The 13480-nt window shown below is 51.5% G+C and overlaps 1 protein-coding gene across 2 annotated transcripts; it reads left to right on the top strand.

Moving 5' to 3' along the window:
* Positions 1-2696: 2696 nt before the first annotated feature.
* Positions 2697-9047, top strand: Slc22a17 (solute carrier family 22 member 17). Of its 2 annotated transcripts, none has more exons than XM_041634212.1 (10): positions 2697-2930; positions 3053-3541; positions 3631-3734; positions 5794-5948; positions 6824-6989; positions 7149-7294; positions 7411-7516; positions 7662-7879; positions 8163-8274; positions 8430-9047. In XM_041634212.1, the coding sequence occupies exons 2-10, from the start codon at positions 3275-3277 to the stop codon at positions 8716-8718; spliced, it is 1563 nt and encodes a 520-aa protein (XP_041490146.1). In that variant the 5' UTR covers positions 2697-2930; positions 3053-3274; the 3' UTR covers positions 8719-9047. The 2 variants fall into 2 exon arrangements, with proteins under 2 accessions (XP_041490146.1, XP_041490145.1); XM_041634211.1 differs by having other exon boundaries at positions 3050-3541.
* The last annotated feature ends 4433 nt before the right edge of the window (positions 9048-13480 follow it).

The following is a 13480-nucleotide window of genomic DNA, read 5'->3' as shown; positions in this document are numbered from 1 at the left end:
CCTTTCACTTTCCCCAGGTTTCATCACTTAAGACTATCCGAGACCGCAGATAAATGCAGTAGGTTAGAAAGTCTCAGGAGTTTGATGAGATCAGGGCCTATGGCTCAAATGACATTGACTCCAGCCATTAACCACAAGAGAAGGCAGCTGTCATCACTTTGGTTAACCTTTCCCAGGAACCTGGCTCAGTGACTGTTGGGGCACCTCGAGTTTTAATCATACTCTTTGGATCTTGGCACCCTTGTGCATTTGCCTCTTCGATTTTGAGCACCTTTCTACTTGAGGGAAAACATTTTCAAATATGGGCGCCAACAAATTCACCCCTATACGTTGAAGGCCATTCCCATCTCCCAGATAATGCCTTCCAGAAAGGACCGTGAACTCAGAAGAGGGGGTCTGTCTTCAGTTCAAATCTTAGATGTGTCATGGACTTGTGTGTCTCTGGGTAACTCGCCCCTTTTTTGAGACTTGCCTTTAGCTTTAGTATGAGGGTGATCAAAATGGCCTTACAGGACTTTGGGGGGAAAAAAGCATAAAACTAAAGAATTATTAAGCTGGGCTATCACACTTCTTTATTCCCAGCACCTGGGAAACAGAAACAGGTGGATTTTTGTACCTGGTTCACATAGTGAGACCATGTCTTTTAAAAAAAAAGGGGGGGGGGATTATTGTCCCAAGATAGAAGGCTGGAGAGCAACTAGCCCCAGGATTTCAGGCCATAAGAAGCCCAGTAATTCTGAGACACTAAGGGGAGATGCTCTGAGGGCACTTATGTTAGAATTTCTGAGCAGAGGAAGTAATGGATCAACGATCCTGTGGCTTAGTTGTCTTCCAGGGTGGTTCAGAGGAGATAATCACAAGGTCACTGAGACTACCCCTTTCTGGATACTCTACCTCTGGCGTGGCGGGTGGAATAGTCTGTCAAGCATTACATCTCTTCAAGGAGGAATATGTGCCCAATTTTAATATCCATATGCCTGGGTATCCAGTTGAAAATTATGGCTCAAGGGTCTGGATGATGCCAAGGTTGTGCATGTTTAGCAATCTCCCTAGCGGTATGGATGCAGCGAGTCCATCAACCGCACTTCGCACAGCAAGTCTGGGTTTTAGGAGAGGTGTCTTTGAGGCAAAGAGACTTGAACTGACAGCCAAAGGCTAAGGGAATGTGGAAGAAGCCCTTGGGCATAGGAACCAGCCTGTGCAAAAGCCCCACGATGCTGGGAAAACAGAGGTCAGCCAGGTGGTTAGAATGCGGGGGGGGGGGGGGGGGGGGGGGATGCGACTGCAGGGAGCACGTGACCAGGCAGGAGGCTCAGGTATGCATTGTCTAGACTGTTTTCCTTGGTGAGAGAAGTCACTGAAAGCCGGTGAGCAGGCAGAGATGTAGTCCGACCTCCATCTGGGGGCCTGGCAAGGTGGTCCAGCATGCAAACGTGGCAGTCACTCTCTTCTCCAGAACCCGTGAAGATGGAGGGCTCCAGTATCCTCTGACCTCCACCGTATGCAGCACGGCATGCACACCTACTCATACACATCACACACTTACACACTAATAGATAAAACATTTAAATACCTGCTTTTAAAAAAAGATGTTTCTCTCTGCACCTTAAGTGCAGAGAGAAACAAAGTGGGCTCCTCACAGCAGCTGGGAACTAGGAGTACAGCAGCCCACCCGAGGGAGAGAACTATAGAGGTAGTAACAGCATTTTGTTAGGGACTTGATGTGAGGTGAAGAAGGCATTTCAAGGGCAAATGCCGGACACCTGACCATAGGTAAATGATGAGGGCGCCATTCCCTCAAAGATGGGGCATTATAGAAGATGCCCAGATTGCAGGAGAGGGTGTTGTGTGATTCCTTTCTTGAGGACCCAAAGGGACAGTCAAGGTTATATGGTTACCGGGAGGTTGCTTCACTGACCCAGGACTCTGAGCAGAGGTGGAAATAGGAAACAGGTGTACACTGTCTGGGTGGATGATCTCTTGCACGTATAGCACAGAGGCAATGGCGTGAGATGGGAAGGACGGCTTAAACGGAGTGGTGCCGAAGAGGAGGAGCGTGTGGCTGCGGTGAAGAAAATAAACCCGGGGAAGGTGAAACTTGGCGGTCAAAGGAGGAAGTTTAGAAACAGAGGTGGTCAATAGTGCCAGATGTGGCTGGAAGTGGCGATTCAACGCATCTGGATGTGGGGAAACCCAGAGACCTGCCCCCCAGTAGAGAACTGAAGCTAGGGAGTGACGCATAATGCCAACCGATTCCTCCATCTGCATAAACCATCTTGCAATTTACCAAATTCCACATCTGCCTCCCCTAGAAACCACCTCCAAGGGTATCTTGTCCATCCTACAAATCCTTCAGCTCTCACATACGGCCTGGGATACAGTAGGCACTTAATACATTTTATTGATGAAATTAATGTGGAGGGGTGGGGAGTGGATGCGTGAGTGACAAGGAAGACTGGAATGAGGAGGAATCTTGGTATTTTCCCCAGCTTTCTTCTATCCTTCACGTTTTTCTTTTAAAACCGCAATGGCCTGCAGTCCCAAGGAACAAACAGCGGAGACCCCCAGCCCCTACTTCCATGCGAGCCCTGGCCCCCCTTCATCTCTGACGAACAGTCTGGACCCAGGTTCTGCTGACGTGGGAAGGGGAGGAGAGTCTGGAGGAAGGGGAGGGGAAAGCGGCGCAGAGACGGTAGAGACGGAGGAGGCGCCCGCGGCTGCAGAGCTGCAGAGCGGGGTCTCGCGGCCCTCGGCGTCCCAGTCCTGCGCACACAGCTGGCCAAACACCAATTCATTCTTCCGGCGCGGCCGACAGGGCCCCTGAGGTCGGCAAGCTGGCTCCCCGAGTGGCCACCGGGACCCCCGAGCCCAATGGCGGGGGCGGCAGCAAAATCGACAGCACCGTAGAGATCGCCCCCAACGCCAATGGAGTAAGTGTCAGCGCCCTGGGGGCTCGGCCGACCTCTCCCCGCCCTCCTCCCACCCACGTCCCCGCGTGCCCACGGCCTCCCCTGCCTCACCTTCTCTCCCCCCCCACCCCTCGCCGCAGCAGGTCGGGAGCCTCGGAGATGCGGTGCCCCCAGAGCAGCTGCAGGGTGAGCGGGAGCGCCGGAGGGAGGGGGAGGGCGACTCGCTGGGCAGCAGCCTGTCTCTGGCCGCGCCCCCGGGCCCCCTCAGCTTCGAGGCCCTGCTCGCCCAGGTGGGGGCGCTGGGTGGCGGCCAGCAGCTGCAGCTCGGCCTGTGCTGCCTACCCGTGCTCTTCGTGGCGCTGGGCATGGCCTCAGACCCCATCTTCACGCTGGCGCCCCCGCTGCACTGCCATTACGGCGCCTTGCCCCCCAACGCATCGGGCTGGGAGCAGCCCCCCAACGCCAGCGGCGTCAGTGTCGCTGGAGCAGCCCTAGCAGCCAGCGCCGCCAGCCGAGTCGTCACCAGTACCGACCCTTCGTGTAGTGGTTTCGCTCCGCCGGACTTCAACCATTGCCTGAAGGACTGGGACTATAACGGACTACCAGTGCTCACCACCAATGCCATCGGCCAGGTGAGGCAGCTGGGCGGGATCTGGATTGGGAGCCGACCAGGGCAGCGAGGACCCGGCCTGATGTGGCTGCACCCCTCTCATATCCCCAGTGGGATCTGGTGTGTGACCTGGGCTGGCAGGTGATCCTGGAGCAGATCCTCTTCATCTTGGGCTTCGCCTCCGGCTACCTGTTCCTCGGTTACCCCGCAGACAGGTGAGGACTTCTGTGGGGGCAGGGCAGATAGAACGGATGGGGTGCTGGCAGAGCTAGCCCAAGCAGCTGGATCTGCAAGAGGACAAGGATGGTTCCACTGACTATGCTCTACAGTCTCCTCTGGACTCCTGGTTAACAGTCTGTCTCAGTCTCACCCCCCCCCCCCCATCAAGAAATACACCTATACCCACTTCCACATAAGGAAATGACCTCACATTCGTGACCTGTTACCCCACCCCACTGTTCAGGAGATCCATATCCGTAAGTCAGTGGCCTCATCTCCAGAGTTAAAAGTCACTTCCTCAGCCAAAACCTTTTCTCCACATTCCATGTTCCATCTATGCCTTCGTTACCCTTATAATCCCAGCTGCCTTCCTTTCCATCTTTATGGATTGACAGATTCCTCTCCACTGGCTAATAGCCTACATTGACTGTTAGCCCCTGTCAGTGGCCACATTCCTAAAACTTAATTCCTAAATGTCAATAGCACCATTCCCATCGACTTTACAAACAGATGATCCCATCCCCTGCGGTCATTAGCAATCTCTGGGAGAGACTCTCTGAAGTAACCCCTACTCCCATGCCTTCCACCCACCAACTCCAAGAGAACCTCACAGACCAACAATCCTATCCTCATGGCTGCCCAGAGCTTTCAGATCCTCTTGGACCAAAACCCACGTCTCCATGAGTCAGTCCTCTCCAAAGACAACAGTTTGTCTGGCTAGCTAGTAACTCTGTGTAGATCCAAATTTCTATCTCCTCTTCTGAAAGCCAGGACCACTGACCATTGACCTGGGATCTATAGTCCCACCTAAGTGACTCATGGCTCAAACGCATTTATGGCCAGGTTCCTTAAAACCAGTAGCCATCCTCCCTGGTTAATAACCACATATACCTGTGAACCGATGATCCCACACCCAGAGTAGTAGCTAATCTTCAAGCATCAGTAGCCGAATTTTCACATGCTATGGAATAATGGTCTCCTTCCCAATGGTGGATAATTTAGTCTAAATTCAGAGGCACGTTAATCAAATTAGCCCATCCTTATGAAAAGCAGTCCTTACCTATCACATTGATTGCTGTATCCTGAGGTATCAGCCCTTTCCCCTACTAAGGACCATCACTCATCCCCAGCCGGTAACTCTGTCTTTGCTTGGGGTCAGTGACCATCACCAGTAGTTCATCTCCCTACCCTTCATGTCTGTTTTCATGGATTAATCAATTAGTCCCATTGGCACCCACCCATCTACACTAAGACCCCCAATTCCATCTCTAGAGATCAATTCTCCAGCCTCCAAAAGTAAGTATTCTGAGCCTGTGGATTAACAGACTCAGTCCCCTGGATCAGTAACCCCGTGTCCTCACCAGTCCCCATTCCCACTGTCTACCCATGTGTTCAATGAGACCCAAGCCACCACTTTATGAAACAGTGGTCTCATCCCCAAGGGACGACATCTGTATCATCACTGATGAATAAATAGCTCTCTGCGTGTGCAGTTGGCCAGTGGTTATCCCACAGACCAGGAGCTCCTACTTCATAGATTGATGACTGAGCAAGATGCGATCTGTTACCTCTACCAATGAGGATGAAGGACCCAAGCCTCCTAAGCAGAAAGAATCTCATTTTCCACCCTGAGGGCTGATCAAAAGCCCTAATCTCTGACTGATAGCCCTGTCCCCAAGAGTCATTTGTCCCCATAAAACCATAGCTGCACCTCATTGCCCAGTAGTCAGACATCTTGTATGCAGTCCCCATCCCAACTCCCTTCCGTCTTTTCTTTCTTTCTGTCTCTGTATGCCTCTCTCTCTTCAATTTTAGACTATCTGTGTGATAGTCCTGACTGTCCTGGAACTCCTAAGACTGGCCTCAAAGTCATAGAAATCCACCTCCCTCTGCCTCCCACGTGCTGGGATTAAAGGCGAGTGCCACCGTGCCCACTCCGCCACCTGGCTTCAGTACAGCTCTTGCTCCCTGAACCTCATCCTCATACCAGCTTTGAAGTAGGCAGATAGGGTCCACCCAGTACCTCCTGCACCAGAAACCCTTCCTACTTTGTAGGTTTGGCCGCCGTGGAATTGTGCTGCTGACCTTGGGGCTTGTGGGCCCCTGTGGTGTGGGAGGAGCTGCTGCAGGCTCTTCCACTGGCATCATGGTTCTTCGATTCCTCCTGGGCTTCCTGCTAGCTGGTGTTGACCTTGGTGTCTACCTGATGCGTAAGTGGCACCCTGCCCGAGATCTCTGCCTTGGGTCCTGTCTGCCTTTCTGCAGTTGCAGGCCATTTCCACTGCCCCTAGCTCCCAAATATCAGCTGTTGTTCTGATCTGTTTATTTATTTATTTAGTTTGAGGTTGGATATTTATTAATTTATTTATTTAGTGGATATTTTTTGAGGTTGGTTATGGAAGGGAAGGGGAGAGGGAGGGAGAAGGGGGCAAGGAAAGAGGGAGGAAGGGGGGGGGAACGAGGAAGAAGGGGGGTAGAGGAGAGGAGAGGAGCCATGGCAGCAGCTACCTCTTTGGGAGAGAGACAGAAAGCCTGACCTGGTCCAGGCAAGGGTCCTGCTTCTTCCCACTCCGTCCACCCACTTGCCATCATCTTTAAAGCCCCAACCTGACCTTCTTCTGTCAGAGAAGAGTCTCTGATTTTAAAAATGAATATCGGCCACATACGTCGGCATGCGGGTGTGATTCCAGTACGTGGGAGGCTATAGCAGAAAGGCTGAGTTCAAGCGTGGCCTGGGCTGCATTGTGAGACCTTGTCTCACATCTAAAGGAAATCCTAAGAAGCTATGTGACCTTGGACAAAGGTCGAATTGAAGGTCAAATAGAACAAATAGGAAAGGACCTGTAAATTAGGAATGCTGAGCGCCCAGGCGACTCTGATCCTAAAGTCCAGCCAGGTTTAAGGAGTGGGGTCCGGGCTCTTCCTCCTTGCCACCCAGAGGTTAGTCTGTGGGAGGTGACCGCTGCAGCCTCTGTTGAGGGCCTGACCTAGCTTTCTGTCCTTTCCTCCATCCCTCCCTTTCTCTTCTCCCTCACACCTCCTTATTCCCTGGCCTCTTCTCCCTTCATCCCTGCTGTATCTCCAGGCCTGGAGCTGTGCGACCCAACCCAGAGGCTTCGGGTGGCCCTGGCAGGGGAGTTGGTAGGGGTGGGAGGGCACTTCCTGTTCCTGGGCCTGGCCCTTGTCTCTAAGGACTGGCGATTTCTACAGCGAATGATCACCGCTCCTTGCATCCTCTTCCTGTTTTATGGGTCAGTATCACCCTTCACCTGTGGCCTGCTTCTTCCCATCTTTACCTCCAGTGTAGTCCCTAGTCCCCGCCAACTGCCCAGTTCCTCAGAGGTGGTAGGGTCCCATCCCTGGGTACAGAGAAGGAAGGCTTCACAGTATACTCTACCGCCTGCCCATAGCTGGCCTGGTCTGTTTCTGGAGTCCGCACGGTGGCTGATCGTGAAGCGACAAATTGAGGAAGCCCAGTCCGTGCTGAGGATCCTGGCTGAGCGAAACCGGCCCCATGGGCAGATGCTGGGAGAAGAGGCCCAGGAAGCCTTACAGGGTAAGAAGCCAGGGGTCTCTACGGCAATGACTTCTGTGTGACTGTGCTTGTGCCTGTTCACCGCGGGAGAGCCCGGGGCTCAGCTGTCTCTGATTGCTCCCGTCTCTCTCCTGCAGAACTGGAGAATACCTGCCCTCTCCCTACAACATCCACCTTTTCCTTTGCGTCCCTCCTCAACCACCGCAACCTCTGGAAGAATCTGCTTATCCTGGGCTTCACCAAGTGAGCCTGGCTGTCTGAGCTGAGGGCCAGGCCAGTAGCTGGGATAGGGGCTGGTTGGGTGGGAAAAGCCTCTTGAACAGGGGCAGAGGATGAAGTTGTGGAGAGGGACTCACGCCCTGCATTGTTTCCCCGCCCTGTTGCACAGCTTCATCGCCCACGCCATTCGCCACTGCTACCAGCCTGTGGGAGGAGGAGGGAGCCCGTCAGACTTCTACTTGGGTTCTCTGCTAGCCAGTGGCACAGCAGCCCTGGCCTGTGTCTTCCTGGGGGTCACCGTGGACCGTTTCGGCCGCCGGGGCATCCTGCTTCTCTCAATGACTCTCACAGGCATTGCCTCCCTGGTCCTGCTGGGCCTGTGGGATTGTGAGTATCTCTTCTTCTCTGCATTGTGGGAATCCTACAGTTAGGGAACCCCGACAGAATAACTTAGCTACTACGTCTGACATAGGCCTTCCAAGACTCAGACTTTCCCTAGACCACTGTCCAGCTGTGTAAACTTGTCTGTTCCTCCATTCCATAATGGAGTGCCCAGAACCCAAACAGCAGGGACCAGAGAGTTTGAGAGCCAAGTGGATGACGTCAGAGACTAGGCCAGGTATGTGTTCCCTACCTCCATTCATATCGTCCATCCCTTTTGGTCCTCCAGATCTGAACGACGCTGCCATCACCACCTTCTCTGTCCTTGGACTCTTCTCCTCCCAAGCTTCTGCCATCCTCAGTACCCTCCTTGCTGCTGAAGTCATCCCAACCACTGTGCGGTGAGAAAGGGGTACTGCCCGGGGAGGGGACAGGGCCAGCCAGACCTTGAGGCCTTTGGCTGAGATAAAGGGCTGAAGGATGAAAAGGAGAAGCTGTTGGAGAACCGAGGTGAGGCCCACAGCTATTGGCTCAGTGCCCTCTCTGTGTTTCTCAGGGGCCGTGGCCTGGGCCTAATCATGGCACTTGGGGCGCTTGGGGGGCTGAGCTGTCCAGCACAGCGGCTCCACATGGGTCATGGAGCCTTCCTGCAGCATGTGGTACTGGCGGCCTGTGCTCTCCTCTGCATCCTCAGCATCATGCTGCTGCCCGAGACCAAGCGCAAGCTTCTGCCAGAGGTACTCCGGGATGGGGAGCTGTGCCGTCGGCCTTCCCTGCTGAGGCAGCCACCACCTAACCGCTGTGACCATGTCCCGCTGCTGGCCACTCCTAACCCTGCCCTCTAAACAGCCTCTGAGCACCCTGGTGGGAGGCTGGCCGAACAGAAAGGTGACAAAGGGCCCTAGCAAGGTAGACAGGAAGGCAAGGCCGTCCCCCACAAAAGGCTCAAAGGCACCTCACTCCAGCCATCTAGGAGAGCTCAGAGGGCCGGTCCCCAACCCCAGTTCCTCCCTGCTGCTTTATGTGCTTTGTCAGCAAACATCAGTATGGGGTGGGCAGAGCATCACACTATAACCCTTAGGTCTGGGCTCCATCTTGTGCCCAAAGACAGCTTCCCAGACCTCACTCTCTCTCGCTCTTTCATTCTGTTTCAATAAAAGACATTTTGAGTAAATGAGCATATGATAGTGTGGACTTCCCTCCCTTATGTTGTCCTTTTATCTCTTGGAGAAAGACTTTTCTCAGTGTGACACAAACCAGTAACAACCTTGCCTTTCTCACTGTGGCACTCACTGCCAGCTGTGTGCCCGTGCCGCTCACTGCGGCTGTGCCGGGATGCTCACTGGCTCATTCCATCCTTGCAACAACCTCAGGGTCGGTGTGGGGAGCAATTAAGGTTTTAGGGAGCAATAAAAGTTAGCTTGAGGGGCTGGAGAGATGGCTCAGCGGTTAAGAGCACTGACTGCTCTTCCAGAGGACCTGGGTTCGATTCCCAGCACCCACATGGCAGCTCACAACTGTCTGAAAATGCAGTTCCATGAGATCTGACACCTTCACACCAACAAACATAATAAAGTTAAGTAAATAAATAAAAAAAAAGTTTAAAAAAAAAAAGTTAGCTTGAGGGCTGGAGAGATGGTGGTTGTGAGTGCTTGCTGACCTTCCAGAGGGCCGGACTTGGTCTCCATACCCACACATGTCTGTCCACAGCTGCCTGGGACTCCAGCTCCAGGAATCGAACACTGTCTTCTGGCCCCCAAAGCACCCACGTGCGTATACTTAACGCTAACATACATGTGCACAAAGATAAGATGATCTCTTTAAATTGACGTAAAAAAGGAATTTATGAACTGTGGAGCAGGTTAAAGAGAGAGCTCACAGGATGGAGAAGCGAACACACACAGCACAGGCAGGCCTCTGCCTGAACTCCAGTAGAAATCCTTCCGGGAAGCCTCATGCAAGTTTCTTTCTAGCAAGCATGTGATTGGCTAGCTCAGGTAGCGTTCTGCTCTACCCCTAATACTGAGGGCTGTGAAGAAGAAAACTGAGTAGTTAGGACAGGACTGGATATTGTTTAGAAATGAACAGTGGCTGTCTACCATAGTGTTTCTCTTACTAGTGTTCAAGGACTTGATAACTTAGCCAAGGTTCCAAAGTTAGACCCTGTTAGAGCCCAGACAGAGCTAGAGTTCTGTTGAGCACAGTGGTACACGCCCTTAATCCCAGCTGTTGGGAGGCAGGAGGAGGGGGATCTCTGAATTAGAGGCCAACCTGCTCTACATAGTGAGTTCCAGGCCAGCCAGAGCTGAGTGAGAACCTGCATGCACACACACACACACACACACACACACACACACACACACAATAAAAAAGGAAGGAAGAACTAGAGGCCATCACTGTACTCTGGCCACCTTTCCCACTAAACTTTGGACACTTCCCTTGGCGGTGAGGAAAGGGGTCTCTGGCCTTCCCTGGGAAGTGGCTGTAGGGGACTCCAGCTCAGTTGTTAGAGTGCTTTACACTAAAACTGAACTTTGACCATGTGTGCCTGCAGTCTCAGCATCCAGGAGGTGGAGGCAAGAGGATCAAAAGCTCAAGGAAACTGTCAGTTACAGTCAGAGTTCAAGGCTACCCTGGGGTACATGAAGCACTGTCTAAAATCATAACAAAAAACTCACACTAGGAATATTAATAAGGAGGAAGAGAAGTTTGTGGTTAGGAGGATCATGGGCCTTTTTTGCTTTAGAAATGGGATCCTTTTATACAGTCCAGGCCAGCCTTGAACTTGTAGCCCAGGTTAGAAGACTGCTTCTTGAAGGAGGTGAGGCAGATTCCTTGCTCAGTGCACCTAACTCGAGCCTATTGTACAGGCAAAGCAGATTCCTATGGTTTGGAAAGGGTAGGCTTTAACTTGGGGGTAGTTCTGAGAGGACTTTCTAGGAAAATGGAAGTCCTTCCTCTTCCAGAAAAGAGGTCAGTCATCGGCAGCACTGGGCTCCCTTCTCCTTCCCTTTTGCCAATTCATGTCTAAGGCTGCACGCTATCAATAACGCCATGCTACAGGGCTCCAAGTAAGTGTGTTCCTGGAGACCTCATAGGAGCATCCTCAGTGACTCCCCACAGTCCCTTGAGAAGGAGCCATTTTTATTCCTGCTCCATCACATCACAGAACAATGAGAACTGAGAGAAACCAAGGGGACTTGTGGGGGGCAGAGCCAGGCAGCCGCCTCTACTCACCTCTTGTTCATGGAGTCAAGTGACTGGTGTTGCCTTTTGCTTGAACCATGGCTTGAACTGGAGTAGAGGTTCTCCTCCTCCTCCCCCCCCCCCTTTTTTTTTCTTTTTCGAGACATGGTTTCTCTGGTTTCGGAGCCTGTCAGGAACTAGCTCTGTAGACCAGGCTGGTCTCGAACTCACAGAGATCCGCCTGCCTCTGCCTCCCGAGTGCTGGGATTAAAGGCATGCGCCACCACCGCCCGGCTTTTTTTTTTTTTTTTTTTAAATATAGGATCTCCTTTTGTATCCCAGGCTAACCTCAAAGTCATAATCCTCCAACCTCAGCCTTCCCGTGTCCTGGCTAAGGGACACTTCAATGAAATGCCTCATTCTGTAAAACCAACGAAACAAAACCAACCGGAAAGCGACCATAGCTCCTGTATGGGAGGCAGGTAAAAGTGAACAGGAGAAAGGTATGAGTCACACAGGGAGGAGGGATCGCCCCAGTGTCTAGACTGGTGGAAATGGCCAGTGTCTGTAGCCCAAACAACTGACGTCAACTTCTCCAACCATAAGACCTTCCTAAATTCTCAGCCTATGGAAAAACTGACCTTCTCTGAGGATGTTGCAAGACTGTAGCTTGGAGAGGCACCTGTTGAAAGTTTCACGAGCTGGCCAGGGGAGTAGCCAGATCTTGAAGAGGGAGCGCCTGCAGACTTCTTCCTGCACAACAGCTGGAAATGGTGTGCGGTTCTGACGTAGGGTTCATCACGTTAGCCCCGCTGCCGTGGAATTATGTAATTCAAGCTGGCTCTGAACTCACAGTGACCTTCCTGCCCCAGCCTCCCAAGTGCTGGGACTAGAGGTGTGAGCCACCATATCCAACTCAAGACAGGAAATATCTGTAAGTGCCATGTGAGAAAGTATTTCTCTAATACTTTGTTTATTTTAAGTTTTTGTTGTTGTTTTGGTTTTTCGAGACAGGGTTTCTCTGTGTAGTCCTGGCTGTCTAGGAACTCTTTGTAGACCAGGCTGGCCTCAAATTCAGAGATCTGCCTGCCTCTGCCTTAACCTCTGGGTTAAAGGTGTGCACCACCACCCAGCTATCTCTCTAATACTAAATTCATTGGGAACCCCCAAGAACTTCAAGGATATATAGTTCTCAGACAAGTAAGAGAAATGACTATTCTGTTTGTACTGGTTGAAATTTGGGCTTTCTAAGTGTTTTAGCTGGATTTACGACTAAGTCATAATGGACTATTGGGAGGGAAACGAGGACAAAGAGGGCACATTTCTAGCGTTAGAAAGTTGTGAGATGGGCCTGTGAAAATGAGCGCTGCTAGGTCTGGCAACTCAAGTTCCCACAATGTGGGTCAGAAGAGCCCACTCTAACGAGCGGTCCTCTGATCTCCACACGTGCACGTGGTACACCCATCTCCCGACACACACAACATCTCATTCTTTAAAACTAAAACTATTCTTAGAAAGCTATTTAAAATGACACGATATCCACTTTTTGCCCTCTCAAGACAACCTCATCTGGTCACCAGGCAACCAAGTTTTACAATAGCTAGCCACGAACGTCTGGCTTGGCCTCGGGTCTGAAAGGAGCCCATGTTCCTCATCTTGTCCCCTTGAACTGACTAAGAACTCCTAAGACTAATAAGTGCAATCTGTAGAGAAGATGCGACAAGTACAAAAGAAGGAAAACAACTATCGTACAACAAAGTGCACCGCGTGGCTTACCGCTCAGTTCCCAAGGGGGCTGGGGAGTAAGTCGAGGGTGTCGACCATCTTGTGTATAGAGCAGAGGCATTTTACTGCATCTCACGTGGTAGAAAGGAAACTCACAGTCGTATTTTTGAAGGGCACGAAGCATTTTTATAAAAGCAGAGCTCTTGTGACTTACCCAGCTCTCAAAGACCCTCACAGTAGGAATAGGTGTCATATAAATTTGGGGCTACAAACATTCAGACCATAACAGGTTATACTCTATTAAAGAAAGATAGGGGGCTGGAGAGATGGCTCACTGGTTAAGAGCACTGACTGCTCTTCCAGAGGACCTGGGTTCAATTCCCAGAATCCACATGGCAGCTCACAACTGTCTGAAGATCCGGTTCTAGGGGATCTGACACCTTCACACCAATGCACATAAAATAAAAAGTTAAATAAACCATAAAAAATATTATAAAAAAAGGCGGGAAAAAATCCTTGACAAAAATACTCTTTTAACCCGGTACTCAGGTGGCTGAGGCAGGCAGATCTCTGAGTTTGAGGTCTGCTTGGTCTACACAGCAAGTTCCAGGCCAGTCAGGAATACATAGTGAGAACTCATTTTGAAAAAAGGACTGAATTTTCAGAATATAAAATCAGTATAAAAATGACTGTTTT

Source organism: Microtus oregoni, unplaced genomic scaffold, assembly GCF_018167655.1.
Source record: "Microtus oregoni isolate MIOR12 unplaced genomic scaffold, Mior012 000045F_ref0000178, whole genome shotgun sequence".
NCBI classification, from domain to species: Eukaryota; Metazoa; Chordata; class Mammalia; order Rodentia; family Cricetidae; genus Microtus; species Microtus oregoni.
Note: the sequence above shows the minus strand (reverse complement) of the source record. Positions and strands in the feature narration are given on the sequence as shown.

Excerpts from the sequence above, each read along its gene's own strand:
- Slc22a17 (XM_041634212.1), top strand. The coding sequence starts at position 3,275 with ATGGCCTCAGACCCCATCTTCACGCTGGCGCCCCCGCTGCACTGCCAT. Across the intron at positions 7,295-7,410 it reads GGCCCAGGAAGCCTTACAGG|AACTGGAGAATACCTGCCCT; the intron begins GTAAGAAGCCAG and ends TCTCTCCTGCAG. Across the intron at positions 7,880-8,162 it reads CCTGCTGGGCCTGTGGGATT|ATCTGAACGACGCTGCCATC; the intron begins GTGAGTATCTCT and ends TTGGTCCTCCAG.